Source organism: Lynx rufus, unplaced genomic scaffold (genome assembly GCF_022079265.1).
Source record: "Lynx rufus isolate CCGP_SWC_20201006 ecotype Redwood Valley unplaced genomic scaffold, mLynRuf1.p SCAF_14, whole genome shotgun sequence".
NCBI classification, from domain to species: Eukaryota; Metazoa; Chordata; class Mammalia; order Carnivora; family Felidae; genus Lynx; species Lynx rufus.
In genome coordinates this window covers 26,793,497-26,816,288 of record NW_025814828.1, presented here as the reverse complement: position 1 = coordinate 26,816,288, position 22,792 = coordinate 26,793,497, and the positions used below count along the sequence as shown (strand labels likewise).

General features: G+C 44.0%; 1 protein-coding gene across 4 annotated transcripts in view; it reads left to right on the top strand.

Moving 5' to 3' along the window:
• DMD (dystrophin) overlaps positions 1-22,792 on the top strand; it is a 1,630,689-nt gene that overhangs the window by 1,395,899 nt on the left and 211,998 nt on the right. For all 4 annotated transcript variants that reach the window (XM_047076051.1, XM_047076054.1, XM_047076053.1 and 1 more), the window contains one exon: positions 521-599. In XM_047076051.1, coding sequence (XP_046932007.1) covers positions 521-599 — 79 coding nt within the window. The remainder of the gene's footprint in view (positions 1-520; positions 600-22,792) is intronic.

Here is a 22,792-nt window from a genome sequence, read left to right as displayed (position 1 = left end):
TTTAGAGGTGGCATTTTTGATGCTCGTTGGAGCAGTAGTTCGTTTGTGTCCGCCAATGAGCAGAGTGTGAAAAAAATCTCATTTTCACATTACCGAGAAAGCACGTCTTTTTTTTTGTTTGGCCCTGGTTTGATGAAAAGGGCTCTCGGAGGCCGTACGGTAAAACCGGGGCTCTGGGGGGGCGCCTGGGCGGCTCAGTCGGTTCAGCGTCCCACTCCCGATTTCGGCTCAGGTCATGATCTCACGGTTGTGAGATCAAGCCCCGCTCTGACTGCGTGGAGGCTGCTTGGGATTCTCTCTCTCCCTCTCTCTGCCCCTCCCCGCCTCGTGCACGCGCGCGCGCGCGCTCTCTCAAAATAAACAAACGTTTGAAAATCTATTTTAAAAATGGGGTCATGCATTGCTGCTTTAGTCGGCCGGCTTTCGAGGCTCAAAAGATCCGACCAAAGAGGACACGTCGTTTTCATTGCTCCTCATTGTATCTGATGAGAGGACATCATTTCTCTCCTCTTCCCCCCAGGTGGCCGTTGAGGACCGCATCAGGCAGCTGCACGAAGCCCACCGGGACTTTGGCCCCGCGTCCCAGCACTTCCTTTCCAGTAAGTCGCTGTCACCTTTCATCGTGTAATGTCTTCCTTGCATCTTGGTAGCAAAGAATGAAGAGCTGAATTACCATCGTCTCTGCCAAGCGCACCGGAGGCATAAATCACCCTGAAATACACCTCGGTGGGAAAATTCAGAGGGTTAGGAGAGGAGGACCGATTAGATCATTTTGCCCAGGCTTCAGCTAACGCAGAATTGTTTCCTGCAACGTGTGCTCAAGTGCTAACTTCGGTAATATTTTTGCGTCTTTAGTTCTGCTTATAGCAGGTCACTTCATAAGCTGGTAATTACGATGCTATATAATTATGCTAGGATAATTCAGTATGTGTTACTAGGAATCTATAATTCTTTAGCTCTACATAATTCATTAAATACTTCCTGCCTCAAAGTCAGAAGCGCTGCCTATCATGTTGCCTTTCCCTAACCAGTCTCGTTGCTCATTTATCCTTGACCGCTATTCATTCTTCTTTAGTTTTCCCATTTTGTATCAATTGTGTGTGTATCATTAATCGTACTATTCATATGTATTATTGATAAATATTGTACGTTTTACAACATACTAAGAGGAACAGCCTTAGTTAACTGAGGGTTTAATATCAATAGGTTTAACATCCTATTAACATAACTTTACATATTACGTTGCCAACCTCCTGTTTTCCTCTGATTCATGTTATTAATTTCTCCCACTCTTTCTTTGATTACAAAAATGTGTGTTTTGAGGGTTTTTTTTTCTCTTTCAAAACCCGTATTTCTACCACATGGAGTCAAGATCTGTTAACACTTTGACATATTTCTTGTTCATACATGAGGATGTATAAGGGCTTAATCATCACTTTAAGGCAGTTACTTTCTGCCTGGCAATGTTACCAATATGAACTAATTTAATCCTCGTGCCACCCCATACGGTAGATGCCGTGATTCCACCCATTTTAAAGATGGGGAAGTTGAGGCACACAGTCCCACAGAGACTGACAGAGCCAGGATTCAAAAGCCAGTGGGCTCCAGAGTCTGATGAATCACCATACTGGACTGTCATTTACTTAATTTTTGTATTTTATAGACAGGAAGTAATTCTGTGTGACCTCCCTTCATCTTCTGTTGCCTTCTTTTATTGCCACGTTCTGGTCCTTTCCTTTCCTTTCCGTTTCATTTTCCATAGGTTCGGAAAAAGATCTTTGCTCACGTCTTCAAGTATGTGAGCGGATGCTTCCGTGTGTCTCTCGCCTTGGTGACTGCCATTCTCTTCGATGTCATTGAGATTAAATGCAGTAACATATTTGTAGATGACTCATAAGCCATAAACGAAAATATTACTATTATGAATATTCATTACTCCTCAAACACCATGTGCATTGATTCACCCTGTCTTCTCTCTCTGCCTGCCCCACCCAAATTCCCGTGTCTTCCCCATTAAAACCTCTTCTCAGAAAATGATATGTTATTTAACCCAGGTGATAGGTAGAGTTTAATGTGTACTTCTCCCGGGTTATTTGCATTTTAATAGGGTGAAAAGCCATTAGCCTGAGGAATGAGTCTCTGTTGGTAGAACGCCATCCATAATCTCTGAGCTGTGAGGGGAGAACTGGGAGGGGCCAGGTGGAACATTCCAGCACCTTTTAAACAATATCACACCAGTGCCCACGTCCACAAAGGTCAGGCTGGTGGCCACAGATGCTCATAAAGACACCCATTTCCCTGCCTCAGTGGAGCCAGCCCCGCAAGCCACCAATTTCTTACTCGTGTGGAATGTCAGTATCTGCTTAGAAGCTCTGCCTAGGGATAGCAAACATTAGCACTTCAGTTTAAGGGATATTTGAGAAATAGGACAGTGGGACTAAAGACTCAATGAGGACTGTTTCTTTGTGTCGTCCTCTTTTATTTTTATTTTATTTTATTTTTTGAACCCCTGACCCTGAGATCAAGACCTGAGGTGAGATCAAGAGTTGGACACTTAATGGACCGAGCCACCCAGGCGCACCCCTGTCCATTTTTTTTTTTAAGTTACAGAGGTAATATATGCCCCCTGTAGGAAATTTTGGAAAGCAGAGAGTACAAACAGGAAAAAAAAATTACCCTTCATCTCACGCCTTGGAGATAACCACTGTCAAAAGTGTGCTTTCTATACTTTAGATACTTTTCGGTTTTTTTTCTTTTTTTTTCACATTTATTTATTTTTGAGACAGAGAGAGAGCATGAACAGGGGAGGGTCAGAGAAAGAGGGAGACACGGAATCTGAAACAGGCTCCAGGCTCTGAGCTGTCAGCACAGAGCCCGACGCGGGGCTCGAACCCACGGACCGCGAGATCATGACCTGAGCCGAAGTCGGACGCTTAACCGACTGAGCCACCCAGGCGCCCCGCAGATACTTTTCTTTTTAAACCAAACAGGGATAAAAACACATGAACATTTTGTGACCTGCTTTAATATATATAAATATATATATTATATACTATATATATAAAGTATAATATATGTATATATGTATATATATAATATTATATATATAGTATATAGTATTTTATATATGTATATATATAATATATACTATAATAAAAATATTTATGTGTGCTTAAATATTCCTCTACAGAATAATTTTTTAAATGGCTGGGCAGTATTCTCTTGTCTGGCTCTACCAGATTTACCAAGACAATTCTTAATTCCTCATCAGGAAAGTTATTTCAGATTTTTCACTATGCTCTCCAACACTGTGAGTAACATCCTTTATACACCTTTGGAAATATCTCCTATTCTTTCTACAAGATAAATTCCTAAAAACAGAACTGCTCTGTAAAAGGCTGTTTACATTTGTAAGGCTTTTGATATGGGCTGCCACACTGACCTCTAGAAATCTGCTCGAGAAATTGGGTGCCCCGTCAAAACCGTGTTTGAGGCAGGGCCCTCACCCAAGTCACTTATTGGCCGTTAAATTGTGTTCGCTGAAAGCACAACCATTTTTCCCCTAAAACAAATAAAAATATGTTTGAAAAAAAATACCACTAAGGTCATAGTAAATGAATTTGACTTGATCGATGTCTAACTGGCTTCCAAGTTACGAGGAATAATAATAATACTAAGTCTTTGAGACTTAGAAATTACAAAGAGAAATGAAAATGAGCCACTAATTGTGCTCGCCGTCTCTGTCTCTCTTATTCTCCCGGTCCATTTCTCTCCTCCCTTCATCTGTCTCTCTCTCTCTCTCTCTCACACACACACACACACACACACACGCATTCCCCTTTGAAAATTACATTACCAGCGGTCTTTTTTTTTTTTATCAGTAGAGAGAGGCAGGCTTTTACTAAAGAAAAGTATTCAGTGTTTCTTCTTGGTATCCCAATCTCTACGTGTTAAAGAAGTTGTTTCTTTTATCTTAGATCTGAGAGAAATGAGAAGAGAAAAACATTGTAAAATCTGACCCTTACCCATTGCTAGACACTAGCTTGCCTTTAATTCCAGCTTTAATATTCTACCACTTTTTTAAAAAAAAGATCTTAGGTAATCTGTACACCTGATGTGGGGCTCGAACTCATGACCCCAAGATCACGCGTTGCATGTTCCACCAACTGAGCCAGCCAGGAGCCCCAATATTCTACCACTTTTAATTGACTTTGGCAACTTAAACCAAGAAAAGGGAGAAATTCTACTACCTTGATTTTTAAAAATCATATAAATTTATACATGTAATTTATTATATTTGTATATAATTTTTAATCACACTGTTGGCATTTATACATATATTAGCGTCCACGTCTTCATATGTCAATATCAAGAAAGTACTCTAGTATTTATTGACATAGTACTCTGAAAATTGTCCATCCTTTATCTTCAAGAATTTAAAACCTTAAAAAAAAAAAAAAAGAACTTAAGCTCTTTTTTTGTGTCAATTTTCTCAGTTCTCTGAGCTTCTATTCTAAATTTCACATAACCAAGGATAACTATATATTTGAATAAAGGTAGAAAATTTTCTGTAACAGTGAAAAGAACTTAGAGTTGCCTTACGATTTTACCAGTTCTGCGAAATCTTACCATTTGCGACCACACGGATGGAGCTAGAGAGTATTATGCTAAGAGAAATAAGTCAGTCGGAGAAAGACACATACCATATGATTTCACCCAGATGTGGAGTTTAAGAAGCAAAACAAACAAGCGAAGGGGAAAAAAGAGAGAGCTACAAATCAAGAAACAGACTCTTAACTATAGAGAACAAACATGGTTACCAGAGGGGAGGTGCGGGGGATGGGGGGTGCGGAGAAGGGGGCGCTGGGTTACATGGGTGATGAGGCTTAAGGAGGGCACTTGGGATGAGGAGAGATGTATGGAAGTGTTAAATCCCTATATTGTACACCTGAAACTAATATTAAGCTGTATGTTGACTAACTGGGATTTTAAAACTTAAACAAAATATTTTACCAGTCGTAGAATTCCCCAGAGTAGGATTTTCCAAGCCACGTTCCTCAGAACGTTAATGTTCTGTATGTTAGTAACTCTTCCTTGAAAAAATAGTTTTGTGGTCAATAAGATTGGAAAAACTAGCTTATAAAGATGAGAAAGTTTCTTTTTTGTTGGAATTGTTGCAGCCTTTAATGTACATCGAAACGCTAAGAGGAGGGAAAAGTCAGTAGCTCTTCTCCCTACTTACGTGACTACGGAAGCCTTTTTCAGGCATACCAATTAATTTCTCACTAAACAGGTCATGGAACGTAGTATAGGAATCTTTGTCCTAAAGTGGTATTCGCCAAATGGTTTAATAATGAGAACTTTCTGGGGCGCCTGGGTGGCGCAGTCGGTTAAGCGTCCGACTTCAGCCAGGTCACGATCTCGCGGTCCGTGAGTTCGAGCCCCGCGTCGGGCTCTGGGCTGATGGCTCGGAGCCTGGAGCCTGTTTCCGATTCTGTGTCTCCCTCTCTCTCTGCCCCTCCCCCGTTCATGCTCTGTCTCTCTCTGTCCCAAAAAATAAATAAAAACGTTGAAAAAAAATTAAAAAAAAAAATGAGAACTTTCTGCTGAAGGTAGTAAGAACACTGTCCAATTAAAAAGAAAATGAGTTATTTATAAGGCAAAAGGGTCAACTTCCTCTTTCCTGAGGTTTCTGGCTCCCGCCCCCACCCCAGGAGTCCCATGTGCTGTAGAATTTCCTAACTGGAGAGAGGCTAAGGGAGACTCTATCTGAGTTGTTTTCTTAGTACTCATTAGTGAATGCTGAAATCAGTTTAATGACTTGCAACCAACAATTTTTTAATGGAATGGAAGAGATTGGAAAATATCAGAGTACATTGCCCAAGCAAGGTTAAGTATTGTTTTGACACTTCGGTTTCGGTTAAGGGTGGGGGTACGTGAGTGCACGCGTGCGTACGTGCGCGCTACAACAAAATGTAAAATACTTTCCTTCTGTGGGTTGCAGTCAAAAGAAGCGTAAAAGACACTGAAAGACGCCACCCCTACCCTTCTTTTTACCGATCACAGCATAGGTGCAGAAAGGTGAAATGACATTACCAAGGTCACGCACACGGTTATAATAGATGTGGGACTGGACCCCAGTTTCTGGACTCACAAGCCACATCTCACACTGCCTTAACCATTTACAACACTCAGGCCAGCGCTTGCCTGGTTTTTCTGATACTGCCACAGATTTCTCTCTTCTGTTTCTCTTGGTCTGGGCCGCGCTAAGTTGATTTACAGAGCCTGAATTTTTCTCCGGATGCCTCGGGGCCAGGTGTTGTCTCCCTCGGGATGTGGGTTAAGACTCTGGCATTAAGCTGACTAGGTTCAAGTGCTGGTCAGATACTCAGTCTCTTTATCCTCATCTGTAAAATGGGGATAATAGTAACGTTTCGTCACATGTAAGACATGGTCCCTCCCACCAAGTTATAAAAGCCCTGAAATCAGAGTGCGCCTAACGTCCAGTGAAGTTTTGAATTCAGTGAAATACGGTAATATTATCTTACAGGGTTATAGTGAGGATCAAATCGTATATATACGCGCGTGTGTATATATATATATATATATATACACGCGCGTATATATATATATATACACGCGTATATATTTATATATATATACGCACGTGTATATATTTATATATATATACGCGTGTATATATTTATATATATACACGCATATATATTTATATATATATACACGCATATATATTTATATACACACACACATATATATACATATACACGTGTATATATATTTATATACACGTGTATATGTATATATATATACACGTGTATATATACATATATACATATCAAATTGTATATATACATATATATAAATATACATATATATTTATATATATTATATATACGTATATATATTTTTATATATTTATATATATTTATGTTTATTTATATATATTTATATGTTTATTTATATATATATTTATATATATCCACTGCAGATGGGCTTTGCCTCCTTGGAGCTGCAGGCAGAGGACATGGGCTTAGGTGATTGGGGGACACCTGCAATATATATATATATATTTATATATATTTATGTATATATATATTTATATATATATTGATATATACATATCAAATCGTATATATACGTATATATATAAGTATACATATATATGATTTATTTATATATAAATCATATATATGTATATATATACGTAAATCGTATATATATGTAAATTGTATATATATGTAAATTTATATATATAAATCATATATATATATGTAAAATATATAGAGTAGCACGTAGCACATAGTGATGTATAAGTGATTGGTATTAGCGTTAGCTTTAGCATTAGCATAGCGTCTTTGTGACTATCAATTTAACAGTATAACTTCTCATCTGCCTGTTAGAGTCAAACTAGACATGAAAGTGTCATTCATTGTCCTGTTTTTAATTGTGTGTAACTCGTTTCTCTCCTTCCTGAAGGTATTTTTCATGGATCTAAGGGCAGTGTTTTCTGTATTATAAGAGCTCAATAGTCATTTGTGTAACTAATGAATGGATGAATAATCAACGAGTAGACCCTAATCTCTGCAAGGACAGGATGGTTTTATATTCTCCAGCACCTAACATGGTATCTGTACTTAGTAGATGTTCAATAAAATCATTTACAGAGCGAATTATGTTTTATAGCCAAAAGAAGACGAGGCAAATTTGCTCCTGACACTAATACACAGTGGCATGAGATTTAGCATAGTGACTGTCACATAGTAGACACTCAATAAATAACGTGACCTTTCATGTTGCCTCTGAGCAATGACTAATAGCATTGAGAACTTGACATGGTCCTTTTTATAAAAGTCTCCTGTGCCCTGTAATATATTACGAGATAAAGCGCACTTCTAAATTACGGCATGATCATAGCTATATTAGAAAATAAAATAGAGGGGCGCCTGGGTGGCGCAGTCGGTTAAGCGTCCGACTTCAGCCAGGTCACGATCTCACGGTCCGTGAGTTCGAGCCCCGCGTCAGGCTCTGGGCTGATGGCTCCGAGCCTGGAGCCTGTTTCCGATTCTGTGTCTCCCTCTCTCTCTGCCCCTCGCCCGTTCATGCTCTGTCTCTCTCTGTCCCAAAAATAAATAAACGTTGAAAAAAAAAATTTAAAAATAAAAAAAAAAAAGAAAATAAAATAGAAACAACAGAAGAGGATACATAAAGACAAGACTGAAAAGAAAATACATCAAAATGCAAAGAGCTCTTGTGTTTTTCTTTCTTTTTACCTTTACAGATGTTTTCATAATAAGCATGTATTACTTTGCTAACGGAAAAAAAAACCAATAATGGTAAAGATTTTTATTCTCTAGCTTTTAACCCACTGACCTCTCGCAGTATTAAACTCTCTTGATGGCTATGGAACTCCATAAGACGGATTTCCTTTTTACTATTTGTTCTGAATTTAAACACTGTGTGCTTCATTGAGTGATCTTCTTGTTCTCAGATGATGAGGCACTGTAAAAACAAAGAATTGATCACTTATTTCTTCTAGGCTTCATCATCTGAAGTTTCTTAATCAAATCCCTGGTCAACTCTTCTCTCGTTAAAGCACCCCAAGCCGTTACCGTTTCCCCTTGCTACGTAGGACTGAGAAGTTTGTTTCCATCCTGACAGGTGCCAAACTTTCATCCCTGTACCCGCCCCGTCCCCCACCATCCCACTGCCCGCCTTCTCCTAGTCACACGCTTCATAAAGAAGGTGGGGGAAAATGCGTTAAGCACATCTAATAATTGCTGATGTTTCACTCAACACTGCTACCATTGTCCTCCGGGGATGGATGAATTTGAAATACGAGTGGGCCAGTAATTTAAAGCTACAGATAGGCTTAAAGAAGCCATCATGATAAAAGTCAGGAAGAAGCTGGCAGCCTGAGTAGGAGACGATTTTCAGCCCCAAGCTCCCCATCAGGGAAAAATCTCAGGGCCAAATAATTTGGGCCAATTTCTTCAGTCGTCACATGCTATCGCGAGTGTTGGGAGTTCGGGACAGATGCCTTCTAACTTAGCAGTGATGCCGGTGACACCTCCATGAGTTCAAAGGTAGCCTTTCAGATGTCCACGAAAAGCACAGTGATGATAATTAAGCTCTTTTCCTCAAAGTCTTTTTCTCTGGGCCCTGAAGGGGGCATCAGCAGCCTCGACTTCTCCCAGACTTGATGATGCTACCCACGCAAAATGTGACTGTGGAGTTCAATGGCTTCATCTCCACCCGGCGCTCCCCCACGTACCCGGGAGTAAGTCTGGTGGCAGGGCAGAGATGAAGCAAATATTTGTCTTCTTTCTTATTTTGTCTTCCTCATCACAACGGACGTCCCTGGGCCTCATGGGGACCTAGGGCACCGGGACCAGCCCCACAGTCCTAAATCAGTTTCGTGACACATGGGCACTATTTCAGTGGAATGCCGGCTCTGAAAGGTATATTTTTACACTCCCTGGAAAATGAAGGCGTTTGTGAGTTTGGCCTAGGGTACCGTTTAGTCATCTGTCCCCAAATACAAAGCTTTGCAACACAGAAATGGTGGAATCCCATCCCTGTGGGCAAAAATCATTACTTTCATTTTTCCATTTGGATGTTTTCCATTTTCAGAGCGCACCCAGCATGGGATCACAGAATACTTGGTGGTGAGAACTTGGAAGTGAGGACAGAGGCATTTTGTTCTTTTGTGGACTGGCATAAACTGCACCTGCTTTAAAACCCATTCTCTTGAATTTTTCAGTATACTTTCAGATCTCAGCAAGAGCGACCCTCTTGATTGCAGTCCACTGCAGAGGGGCTTTGCCTCCTTGGAGCTGCAGGCAGAGGACGTGGGCTTAGGTGATCGGGGGACACCTGCAAACATTAGGAAGGACAGGGAATGGCAGTCACCACAAACAGTGTTTGCATCTCTCTCCGTGCGCTTTGCCGCTGTGGACTCCGCACGACCACGGCGTCGTGGCTTCTCTCTCCTCTCTGCCATGTCCTTACTCATGGTTTCTCCGGCCTTATGACTTCTGTTTTCTTCTTTAAGTCCTCTCCCTTTTCGTTTAACTCCCCACCTTCCCACCCTCTTAACTTTTCTATATATGTTACAATCAAACTCGCCAAGGAAGAGAGTCTGATTTGGTCAGGTGTTTACTGTCTATTTATATCGAAACCAGGCTTTCTTGACCCGGGCACTCCGGACAACTCCTCGTTGTGGGGACTGTGCTGTACGTGGTAGGGTGTTTAGCAACATCCCTGCCCTCTCCCCGCTATGCAACAGTAATACCCACTCTCTCGGTTGTGACCACCAAAAATGCCTCCGGATGTTGTCGCATGCCCTCCGAAAGGCAAAGTTGTCCCTTCCACTCCCGTATCCCTAACTCCTGGACAGTGGGTAGCCATAGCAGTTGAGTCACATGGGACACCAAGTAGAATGGCCTCCGACTGAGGAATCACTTGAATCTACTTTTCTACAACTCCCACGTCTGACGCGGCGAGGAGGAGGAGTGTCCTCAGCAGACAACCTTCAGCCATCTGTCCTTTTGGGAATTGCTTCAGCTGTCTCCCCCAAGGTCACACCCCTTCCACGGGCAGGTCCTGACGGATGCAGGAGTGTAATGACCTGGCCGTTTGGGCCCAACTCGGGAGAACTCTAGCGTTCTACTTCAGGAACTCCAGTGAGGTTAATGGAGACTCACTGGGCCTGAATCCTAGCTTGCCTTTTTCCGGTTGCCATTCATGGTTCCTTTCTTCTCCCTTCCTCAGGCGTTGAGCTCAAGGGCACACCATACTAAATACCCCGCTCTCTCAACTTTGTCTTAGAGGCTGTTTCCTAGGGAACCCCATCTGTTAGGGGACAACGTGACTGACAGGAATTTCAAAGTATATGAGGAAAAGGCATGATGATAGGCTCATTCTGGCCACTGGGTGATTTGATTTATTCTTGCCTTCCCTTATGAGGTTGATGATTTTGTCCAGTGTATGTAGTGATGATCATTATTTCAGATGCCCGACCTCATGACCTCCATTAATGGGTAAGGACTTCAAGAACAGCATAAGATTACATCAGCCTCTTGCCTTACACCTTAAGTTCGGCAGCATGCATACCAATGACAGGCAAGAGTTAGAATGAAGGATAGTCGATAAAATAGATCATAAAAGGAAATGGGTTGGAGTGTGAGCGCCAGAAGGGTAAAGGGCAGGAGTTCCTTTTTTTTTTTTAACATCAGGCATCCAGCATCTTGCAGAGAAGTGCAGGATATGGCTTGATTGAATGAATAACTGGGCACTCTAAAGATTATTCCCTCTCTCATACAATAGGAAAGAACTGAGTCTAGAGCCTGGTCTAATGTCCTGAAGAAATGAGGAGCTTCGCTTTATTTTCAGCCAGCTGAGAATTGATCCATTGTGTCATTCACCTAGTCTCTTCAATGACTAGTTTAGGTCAGACTCTGTTCTCGATACTGGGGAAACAGTAGTAGATAAAAGAAAAACTCTCTCTCACGGAGGTTAAACTTTAATAGGAGAAAGCAGTCAGGTCATGAGAAGTTTAATTAAGAAGAATAAGGGGCGCGTGGGTGGCTCAGTCCATTGAGCGTCCAAATTCGATTTCGACTCCGGTCACGATCTCACAGTTTGTGGGTTCGAGCCCCACTCGTGTTCTCTCTCTCTCTCTCTCTCAAAATAAATAAATAAACTTTTTAAAAAGAAAAATAAAGCAAGCTAGAGGTCATAGAGGAAGGGAACTTTTTTTAAGTGAGGGAAGGGCAGAGTGAATCCCAAGCAGGCTCTGCACAGAGCCTGACAGGGGGCTCAGTCTCACACACTGTGAGATCATGACATGAGCTGAAATTAAGAGTCGGATGCCCGACCAACTGAGCCACCCAGGCACCCTGGGAAGGGGAACTCTTTAAATGTGGTGGTCATGGGGGTGGCATTTGGATAGAGAAGCGAGGAAACAAACCAGGCACATACTGGGGTGGGGAGGGAGACAAAACAGGGTTCCAGGCAGCGGAAACAGTAAATGTGAAGACGCTGATGTGAGAGCAAGCGTGGTGGGGTTTCAGGAACAACAAGGAGTGTAGTAAGACTGAAGCTGAGGAAGCAAGATGGTGAACCATAAGGTGGTCCTTGAGCGACCAAGATCCAGGCCGGGTAGGGTCTTGGCAACTATGGTTAAAAACCTTTGAAATTTCTTTTTGAGAAGGGAAGACTCAGGAGGTTTCTGAGCTAGGAAGCGACACGATCTGACTTACTATGCTTGTAGCATTCGTTCGTATATTCATTAACAAACACTAGGCCCTTGGAATAGACAGAATCCTGGCCTTGGGATGCTCAAGTTCTAAACAAAAAAGAAAGACCCGTAAGGAAAAGAAATCATGACCTTCTGTAGTCGTGATAAATAGGAGTGATACAAGTAGAGAGGAAGGAGGAATTAATTCTGCGGGAAGCAAAATGAGATGTTCTCTACAGACTAGTAAATGAGCCCAATTTCCACGGAGGGGGGTACTTCCCACACAGCACCAAGCAATTCTCATGTACCAGCAGGTCCTAGAATTCAACTCCATTCCGACACTATCGACCTGTAGAGAGCATCAGATTCCACAGGTTAAGAGTACAGTCCTACAAGACTGTCCCCCCCCCCCCCACAACCCACCCTGCCCACTCCAGATACCAGTCACAAGCCAGCTTCTGACCAGTGTTTCTGACCAACCAGCTCTAGACTGGAGATTTCCTCGGCCTCCTCCTTGGACTTCAGACAGTCGCAAATCTAGATCGTCACCTCTACCTCTTCTGAGCAGACTGACTAAACCAGAAGTGCCGAGGACCTCCTCCTCAGCTTTGATTAATTTGCTAGAGGTACTCCCCGAACTGAGAGAAGCATTTCACTCCCAAGATCACCAGTTTATCACAAAGAAACGTAACTCAGGATCACCCCCATGAAAGAGGTGGGCGGGAAGCGTGGGGCTTGTGTGGCCTCCCCAGGTGAGCCACTCTCCCCACATCTCCAACCCGGAAGCTCTGCAAACCTTGTCCTCTGGGGGCTTATGGAGGCTTCATTACAGACTGATGATTGATCAAATCATCAGCCATTGGCAGTTGAGTCACCCTCCGGCCTCTTTCCTTTCCCACCTCCCCAGGGCTTGGGGAGAGGTGGGGTCTGCAAGTTCTAACCCTCTAATGAAGAGGTTGGATCACCAGAGGCCCATCCTCTGGTGCCTTCCAAAAGTCACCTCATTAACGTAACAAGAGATACCTTCATTGCTCTCCACCCAGGAAATTCCAAGGGTCTTGGGAACGGTGAGCCAGGAACTGCAGTTCCCGCTCAACTGCATGGGCAGGGAGCCAATGTATATCTCACAAATCGCAATATCACAACTAGAGTTAATGCACATTGTCTCTGAAGCTACATGCAAATCCAAGGTAGAGAATGTTTCATCCGAGAGGAATCTAGCAAACAATGCTTCTGATTGCTTGGCCCCTGATTGCTTTCACTTAGCAAGGTTCACAAGATGTATTGTGATATGATGAATATCCCCCTTTCCAATTTTACATGTAGCCTCCTTATAGCCCTTTTGTCCAGAAAGGGATTTCTTATGTATGTATAATGAATATAAAGATAGGTTTTAGAGAGTGCTAATGTTTTAATGAGCTAGAAATAGGCAGACAAGAGAGAATAATTGAAGGATTAGTCAACATGGGGACAATTTGACTTGGAAAGAGAAAATCTGAGCAGGAAATGTCTAGGAAAAAAATTAGAAGAGGAATAGAATGGAATGAGCTCATTTATGGCGTGAGTTAAGGACAGGGGTATTTATTCTCAAAAGGTAAAAAGCGAGAGCTTCTATTGCAGACCTTGACCGAGGCCAGCTAGCAAGGGAGAGGGACTGATTCAAAAGATTTGGTCCAGGAGGTCTGGAGCAGATACATGTATTAAAAGGGTGGCAGGACTCCCTCTCTCTCTGACCCTCCCCAATTCATGCTCTGTCTCTCTCTGTCTCAAAAATAAACATTAAAAAAAAATTTAAAAAAAAAAAAAAAAAGGGGCGCCTGGGTGGCGCAGTCGGTTGAGCGTCCGACTTCAGCCAGGTCACGATCTCGCGGTCCGTGAGTTCGAGCCCCGCGTCGGGCTCTGGGCTGACGGCTCAGAGCCTGGAGCCTGCTTCCGATTCTGTGTCTCCCTCTCTCTCTGACCCTCCCCAATTCATGCTCTGTCTCTCTCTGTCTCAAAAATAAACATTAAAAAAAAAATTTAAAAAAAATAAAAAATAAAAAAATAAAAGGGTGGCAGGGGAAGAGGGAAAGTTTTGAACCAAATCTTTAGTTACTCCTGGAGCCCAACCCAAAAGCTCACCAGAACCCTTGCTATCTTAGGGCAAAATACAGGACAACAAGGCTTATGTCTTCAACAAGATCAGATGATTCCTCTAACGTGAACCAGCCACACGTTTATTTATTTAGTTATGAAAAAAAAAGATAGTAAGTTTGGTCACATGAAATTTAAAACTCAGAACCAAAAATAGAAATTAAAACGAAAATGTCTTGTTCTATGTCTTTCTAAAAATACTTAGCTATTTGTTTTGAATTCCTAAACAATTACTAGCGTAAAATGATGACACACGGTTGACTTTCATAGGTGACACCAGCATCAGACTGGCAAAAGGATTTGTCTCCTCTCACGCTGTACTCCTCTGAGAACCGCATGAAATGTTTTGAAGGGGAAGAAAAAGGCCGGAAAGGGGTGGGGGGGAGAGGGATTATTTGCTGGAGCTGTTGCCCAGGCCCACGCTTTAGCGGTCAACAGTCACTTTCGCTCTAGGACCACAGGCTCTCATTGGCCCGGTTCCCCTAGGATTCTTCACACTGGCGGGAAAGTTGGTTCATGGGATAAATACCCTGATGACTCGCTACGCTAATGATGCTGCTGCTGATGATGATAATGATGATGATGATAGGGACAGGGACAGGGATAGGAATCCAAAAAAATGGAGCCCTTTTGGCCCTTCGCACGAAGGAAGCGTTTTCTGTGGGCTCACCTCTGTGATATTCACAGCAAACCTCTAGAATGAAGAGTATTACTGTCTCTCTTTCATAGCAGAGAAAACAGACTGGACAAGTTTAATAACACATTCCATTTTAGGCTCGGAACCCTTACAGGTTATCAGCTTCAGGGAAGGGGTTCCGGGAACTGGGGGGCGGCAACCACCTGTGTCTACGGCAAAGACTAAAGTGGGTAACCTGCATTCATCTTGGGGTGATGGTGGAGGATGTGGCTGGCTACTGATCCGGGGAGACCTCCGCTTGGGAATCTTTTTGTCCTCTTTCATCTCTTTGATGTTCTTTTACCTCCCTCTCTCCCCCCCGCCACCCCTCCTTCTCTTTCTCCCCCTCCCGCTGCCCCTCCCTTCCTCCTATATGAGAATAGAAAGTGTCTCTTCTCGTGTTTATAGGTCCACGGGTCAACTGCGGTTCAGATGATCTAGATAAAGTTCGACTGGGAAGTTTGGCTGCGGGCTGCAGGTTGAAGGTTGTCCGGGTTTAGCTCCAGGCTGCTGGTTCCATTCGGCTTGTTTCTCTGTATGTCGGGTGTGGAGACCCACCGAAGGATCAGAGGCCACCCGGGGCACGTACTCCTGGCAGATCCCCAGAGCACAAGAGCGCAAGCCTGTGTTCATATCATGTCTGCTAACGCCCCATTGGCCAAAGCGAGTCACATGGCTAAGCCCAAGGTCAAGGGGCCGGGAAGCTTGCCATGAAGCTAGGGCTGAAGCACGGACGGTTAATTGATTCACAACGCAGGAAAGCGTTAGGATCAAAACGGAATCTCTCCCCCTTCCTTTTGGCTTTAATTTTTATCATATCCTTAGCTCTTTCTCCCTTTTGCTTTCTAAATGGATGTGCATCTCATCTACAGTCATTTGGTTTTTAATATCCGAGTTGCTCCCTACTGGCTTCGGTTTCAAATTGTACATTCCTTGAAATTTCCCTGGTGCCTAATACAATACCCTTCACACAGAGAGCATTCAGCAAATGGTGTTGACTGCCTGCCGTCTTTTAAAAGCACATCTGGAGAGACACTAAAGGCACCTGGCAATATCGCAGTGACTCGTTAGTAACCTGGCTTAACCCAGATGGCCTGGAGACCGTAGGCACCTTTACCCCGGGGGGAAAGTTCTGTGGTAACACAGTCGGGCCCTTCTGTTCAGAAGTAGTCAGAAATTCCATGAGCGGAACTCAGCCGTGACCCTATTGATATAAACACCTGTCCTCCTGTAGCTGGCCTTAGGTTTCTTCCTTTCTCACTGGCCTGATGATGACAGTGAGGTTCTTGGAGTTTCGTGTACGTCGGTCGGAAGACGTCGGTCGGAAGGAGCCTTTCTTTCGGGAGCAACGCTACCAAGTATCGGTTATGAGATTTTGTAGGACTGTGAAGCCAGCAAGCCTTGGGTATGTTTGTCTTTGCAACTCAGGCGCCTCGGCAAGTAGTTTAGTAGGAACTCCTGACTCCCCAGATCACGTGTAAGCCTGATACTCTAAATGATGTGGCAGTCTGCCGGCGAAGCCCATGGCGTGGTATTCGGTTCGCCGTGTGCTTTGGTCTCCGAGCTCGGTGTTACCTGCCTGACAGCTCATAGAATATTTACAGGTTGTTATTCGTGAGGAATTTTAGTTAGCCGTAAAGATTTTCACAGCTATGGCAGACATTAGAGGTCTCATTCATCACTCTGGTGACCTTCCCCTCTGGAATGCAGCCCATCTGTCTCTGCTGTTGAAATCTTTATGGAAAATCTGCCCATCTTTGAAAGTTCAGTAAGTGATCTTAAAGTTTTCATTGAATCTTTACTTTTGATATATGATCCAGACATATGCGGCGCTATTCTTATTTTAATTGAATGTTTGCAACGGTGTTAAATTTAACTTGGCCTTTCGGTTAAATGACAGAAAACTTACTCTTGCTTCGGGGACTATATGCGTCCCATCAGAAGAAAATAGAAATCATACAGAAAGCAATCCCAATGGGGAAAAATGATAGACGCATACACCTACATTCGGCATTGATAACTACATGAAACCTTGAGCCCTGTCCTATAATCTTGATTATGTCCTTAGGAAGTGAAAACAGGCGGAAATAAGTTTTTCGCGTGATTTGAGGTTTTAGAGGGGACGCTAAGCAAATTCCATAAATAAGTGAATGGAGTGGGCTGGTTTACAGAACAGGAGAGAGTAATGACCTTCTCCATTTACCTTCAGTGCTCTTGTGAAATTGCCCTCTTGGGATCACCAGTGATCTCGTGACCAAATACACCTTCCTCTTCTCTCCCCTTAGTGCCCTGGAACCCACTGGTGCTCCCAATATCTCACCACCTGGCTGGCTGTCTTTCTGATGCTTCACCCTACTTTGTTCTCGTTTCTGTATCGTTTTTCTTCGGAGGCTTTTTCAGTGGTGCCACCATTATGGGCCACTTCCCAGGGTACGGTTTTCTTTTAACAGCTCCCATGTAACGCTTAGTCTTGTCCTTTCACCTGAGCTTCGGTGAAAAGATCCACCTTCCAGATATTTTAACCTAAATATGTAATTGATCCGAAATTCGCCCTCCAGCTTATCTTTTCTGCCCCTGAAACGCCCCGTTGCCTCATAATTATCTCTTAGAAGTAGAGTCATGTGTGATTTCTCGCTTTGAGTGGATGCCACATTCAGCTAGCAACAACCTATTGAACTCCACCCTCCTGCCTCCATTCCATAGAACACTGTTCTTATCTTTTTGTCAGCATAATCCTCTGATTGTAGAACATTCTCTGGCCTTCTCTTTCCCATTGTATCAAATAGGGACTAATCGATTCATCATCCATGCTGATGAATAATGGACACACGGTCTACCCAAGAATGAAGGGTCTGTTGGGCAGGTGCCATTGGTCTAGGCAAAGAGATAGAACGATGTCCCATCAGCCCAGGCAGTTAGTGTTCAAAGGCATCTCTGTCCGCCACACTTGATCCTGTGTGAGGCACATTACTAGTAGTTAGGAGTGGATGCAAGGGGTGAAGACAACTGCTGCTTGGTTGAGGCAGGGAGATTAATTCTAGAATTACTGTCATTCAGACAACATCCCACAGGTATGTGATTATAAACATTATTTGTATGGTAATTAACATTTTGCAAAGCAATTTCATATCCATTTTCTCATTTTATCCTGACGGTATTTCTGCAAGGGAGATATCATTATGCCTATTTTTCATATAAAATAAATAAAGCTCAGGGACAAAACAAGGCTTGCTTGAGATCAGGGAGTGATGGCGGAGTCAGGAATGAAATCTATTCGCCCGGAATCTCTGTTCTAGCCACTTTCTCCTTGATCCACATATGTTTCAAGACGCTGGGCTGGGCTTTGAGACAGAAAGCCGATGAGCTGAGTGCCTCCCTGAACTCAAAAAGTCTACAGTCTATCATGGAGTGAAGGGGTGCGAGAGGCCTATTCTCAAATAATCCGTATCAGGCAGTATATCTAATGTGCCTTAAGAATTATACCGACTAACTGCCATTGACCAGCAGAAAATGGATTTTTCCCTTTCTACCTGCATCAATAAAGAAAGACTCCTGCTGGCAGGAGTGTAATTTGTACAAAATGCCTTTAACATGTTCATAGCCTTCAATGAAATAAATATATTTCGAGGAATTCTGCTTAACAAAATTGACAAAACTGGGTGCAAAGATTTATCTGCAGAGATGTTCGTTGCAGCCTTACTTACAACAGTGAAAAACTGGAAACAATCTAAATTTTCCCAAAGAGGGGATTTCTTCAATAAATCACGGTACAGCCATTAACGGAATGCTGTTCGGCCATTTAAAACGGGAGCCAGGAATGACGTCAGCAGACACAGATGGTCCGCACGGGTGGGAGTGACTGGGTCAGAAGCAGGACTGGCCACGTGAAACGGAAAACTCAAATAACAGAGGCTTTTCCCAAGCAGGGCTGTATAACGTTCTCATATAGAAATCCAGAGAGGGGCGCTTGGGTGGCTCAGTCGGTTAAGCATCCAACTTTGGCTCAGGTCGTGATGTCAGTTAGTGAGCCTGAGCCCCGCCTCAGGTTCTCTGCTGACAACTCAGAGCCCGGGGCCTGCTGGAATAGTGACTATATAGTCACAGGACCCCAGACTTCTCCTCTCTTTCTACTCGGTCGTTCTTAGCACATATCTTCTGTAGCATTAGTTGTCAGGGCCGTGCTCACGTGCCCTCTGGAACCCTCCGGGCCCAGCCACACCGAACCTAGCCTTCCAACTACACACACCTGTGACTCTGCCTTCAAGGCTTTCTCTGTCCATAGGAGCTTGCTCACGAAGCCCAAGTGGCAGGCCAGAGAGGTAATGAGCTCCCCCCTCCATACTCCGGGAGTAGCCCTCAAGCAGTAGTAAATAAATACTCCACTTCCTTCGCCGCTCACCTAGAGGCGGCCGGAGGGGGACAACTCTGGAGTGTCTTCTGGGCTGAAGTCCTCACCTACAGGGGGACCCCGGGTCCCCAAAGCAGTCCCGCATCCTTTACCAGCTCCTGCACCCGGGCTTCCTTGAATTACAGCCCAAACTACCTCAACGTACATCCTTGTCTCCGTGTTTGCTGCTGGGGCGTTGCGGCAATATGGCTTCCATTGTCCTGGTTCCCACGGCTCTGGCCCTTATCCTCTCTCTCTCCTCTTTCTCTTGTCTCCCTCCCTCTCACCCCCTCTCTCTTCCTCTCTTCCTCCTTTCCCTTTCCTGCTCCTGCTTCCTCTTTCTCCCACTCGCACTCTACTCCGATAATGGCTCTCCCTCCTTGTCCCTCAGAGCTAGGGATGCTAACAGCTCCTTGTTCTTATTAACATTATCCCTTGTGATCTCCCTACACCCTGCACAGACCTTTGTGACCAGCCCTTTTACTAAACTCTACTCAACTTGACTGTGCCTAAAGGCACGGGACCTGTTAGGACCTCTTCCTCCACCCCACCCCATCCTGTTCCAGCCCTGCCTGTAAATACCGAGTATGGGGCTAAGCCCATAATGTGTGTTCACTAGACAGCAGTCGATTGATTTTAATGCTGGAATGTTAGATGTGTTCATTGAAAAATATCCTCAGAGACTCAAATGCAAAGTAGCACGAACTGTGTCTGTTTACCGCATTCTGTGCCAGCACTGTGCCAAGCGCCTCGTACATACGTAGCGGGGACGCTGTAAAAATGGACTGAGTAATGAGTACTGCTTTGTTTCCTTAGGAACCGGGGCTCTATTTTTGCCTTTTGGATGAAAATAAGTCTCGGAGCACCCTGGGTGGCTCAGTTGTTTAAGCATCCCGCTCTTGATTTCGGCTCCGGTCACGATCCCGTGGTTTACGGGATCGAGCCCCACGTCGGCCTCTGTGCTGGTGGCAGAACAGGAGTCACGGTGGGGATGACAGATTGTTGGGATGCAGACGGGAGAAAGATTTTGACCAGAGGAAAAGGCTGCTCTTTCTAATCATCACTAAAACTATAGGAAATTCAAAAGAGGCCTTCCAGGATCTGGTGACGGTGAAGTGGTTCCAGCGAGCCCTGGAAAGTCATCTGGTGGAAATCATGTAGAGGGTAAATTTAGATATCAGAGCGTAAAGAACTTAGACTAGAGGACATTGTACTCTTGTGTAGGATGAATGCATTTACGCAGTTGTTTGGCAAATATTTCTAGACTACCGGTTACGTACCACACATGATAAAAGAAAGCACAAAGAGGGTGCCTGGGTGGCTCCGTCGGTTAAATAAATGTCTGACTCGATCTCCGCTCGGGCCTTGGTCTCAGGGTTGTGAGTCCAAGCGCCATGTTGAGCTCCGTGCTGGGCATGAAGGCTACGTAGAAGAAGAAGAAGAAGATGATGTGTCTGACTCGATCTCCGCTCGGGCCTTGGTCTCAGGGTTGTGAGTCCAAGCGCCATGTTGAGCTCCGTGCTGGGCATGAAGGCTACGTAGAAGAAGAAGAAGAAGATGATGATGATAATAATAAATAAAACTCAAAGACTAGACCGACTTGGTCGCAGTCGTGGATTCGCCCTTTACTAGCCGCATGAACTGAGTCCGTTTTCTGACCTTTTCTGAGCCTCCCCTACTTCACGGGTGATAATGGAATAGCGTGACCTCATTGGGTATCTGGGAGGATTACATTGTTTTCTCCCTTTCCTGAATCATGTGACTTGAGTAATAACCCACATTAGGATCTAATACTTAATGACTTGGACCTTAGACACACTATTCCATGTGATCTTAGCTGATCATTTGCAAAATGAAAATGGCAGCACCTCACGGGTCATGATGACCGTCATACTTGAAGTCATGGGACAGGCCCAGGAGAGGTTTTCCTTTGTCTCCCCACCCCCCAGCCACCCCTTCTAGATCAAGCCTTTTCAGTGGGAGCAACACTGCCCCAAAAGGGACAAAAATTTGCTTGTCCCTAGGGAATGAAAAACCGTACCCTTTTTACGTAAAGCACAGATAGATACACACAGTATATCTGTGACGTCAAAATTTCATCAGGGACAGGGGGAGGAAGATGAGGAAAAAATAACTAAATAAGATGCTTTGCAGGGGGCCATGAGGGCATCGGGAGAAAAACATGGAGAAGCATCGCTCTAGAGTAGATCTCCTTGCTAGACTGTGCCCATCAAACCATTACTGGAACGGACCCACTTCTGGGAAGCCAAGTGCCTGTGGCTAGTGGTCTTCCTTTACGCCTTTCTCTTAACCCCATAGGGGAGGTCTCCATTTAGTCTCCAATGCAGGTTATAGTATTGATTTGTATAACCTGCCCCCACTTTTCTTCCGACCGAACTATACGATCAGGCACCGAATCCACAAAACGTTAACAACGGCAGAAAGACGAATGAACGTATTTGGGTCTGAATTCCGGAGAGTGCCCCTTGGGCACGGTTTAAATAACATTCGTGTTCTTTTTAATTTTCTGGTTAGGCCCCTGTGTCGATTAAAATACGGCTTAACACCAGGGTGCGTCGCTTCGCACATTCTGTTCGTCATGCATTAGAAACATGGTCGAAATAAGAACTTTGCCTCCATAGTGTGGCGTCTGTGATTCTGTGATTTTCAAAACCACCTTGGGCGCAATATTGAATCCTGTCACCTCGAGGGAAGAAAAGCATTTGAAGGTAGAAGCCTTTCTGGCTCTTGATAACATACTGCATCTGTAACGCGAGGGGAAATTCAGAGGTGGGTTTTGGAATGAATAAGCTCACGTGCAGCCTGCTATTTAAATTCAGGAGACAATACCCCCTGGTGCTGGTGCCGTAAGATAATGGATGATTTTTGCACTCAAGAGTCTGAATCCCAAAGCCGCCTTGGATTTACACATGGCGGTTAGAGGAACATCTGTATAAGAAAATACCAGAGGACAGCACAGTGCCTTAGAAAAACTATTTGCCGATAAATCTGCTTTTGATGGGCTACTAAAAAATGGACACATCGCGCATAAGAGATGCGCGTGTCTATTACGGAGGCTAGCTTTGTGTGCAATGACAAGCTTCCCCTGGCACACTGAGATAAGAAACAGCAGTCCTTGGTGTCGGCACTCCTGCAAGAAATGAAATGATAATTTGGGGACACACGTACAAGGGTTACCATGTATTTGATCAACTTTTGAATATATGCAATACCAGAACCATCTGGCAGCCCCAAGCGAAATTGCCCACAACCTTTGAACAGTCTCTCGAGAAGGAGCCCTGAATCTAATCACGTAGAACCTTCGCCGGACTGTGTG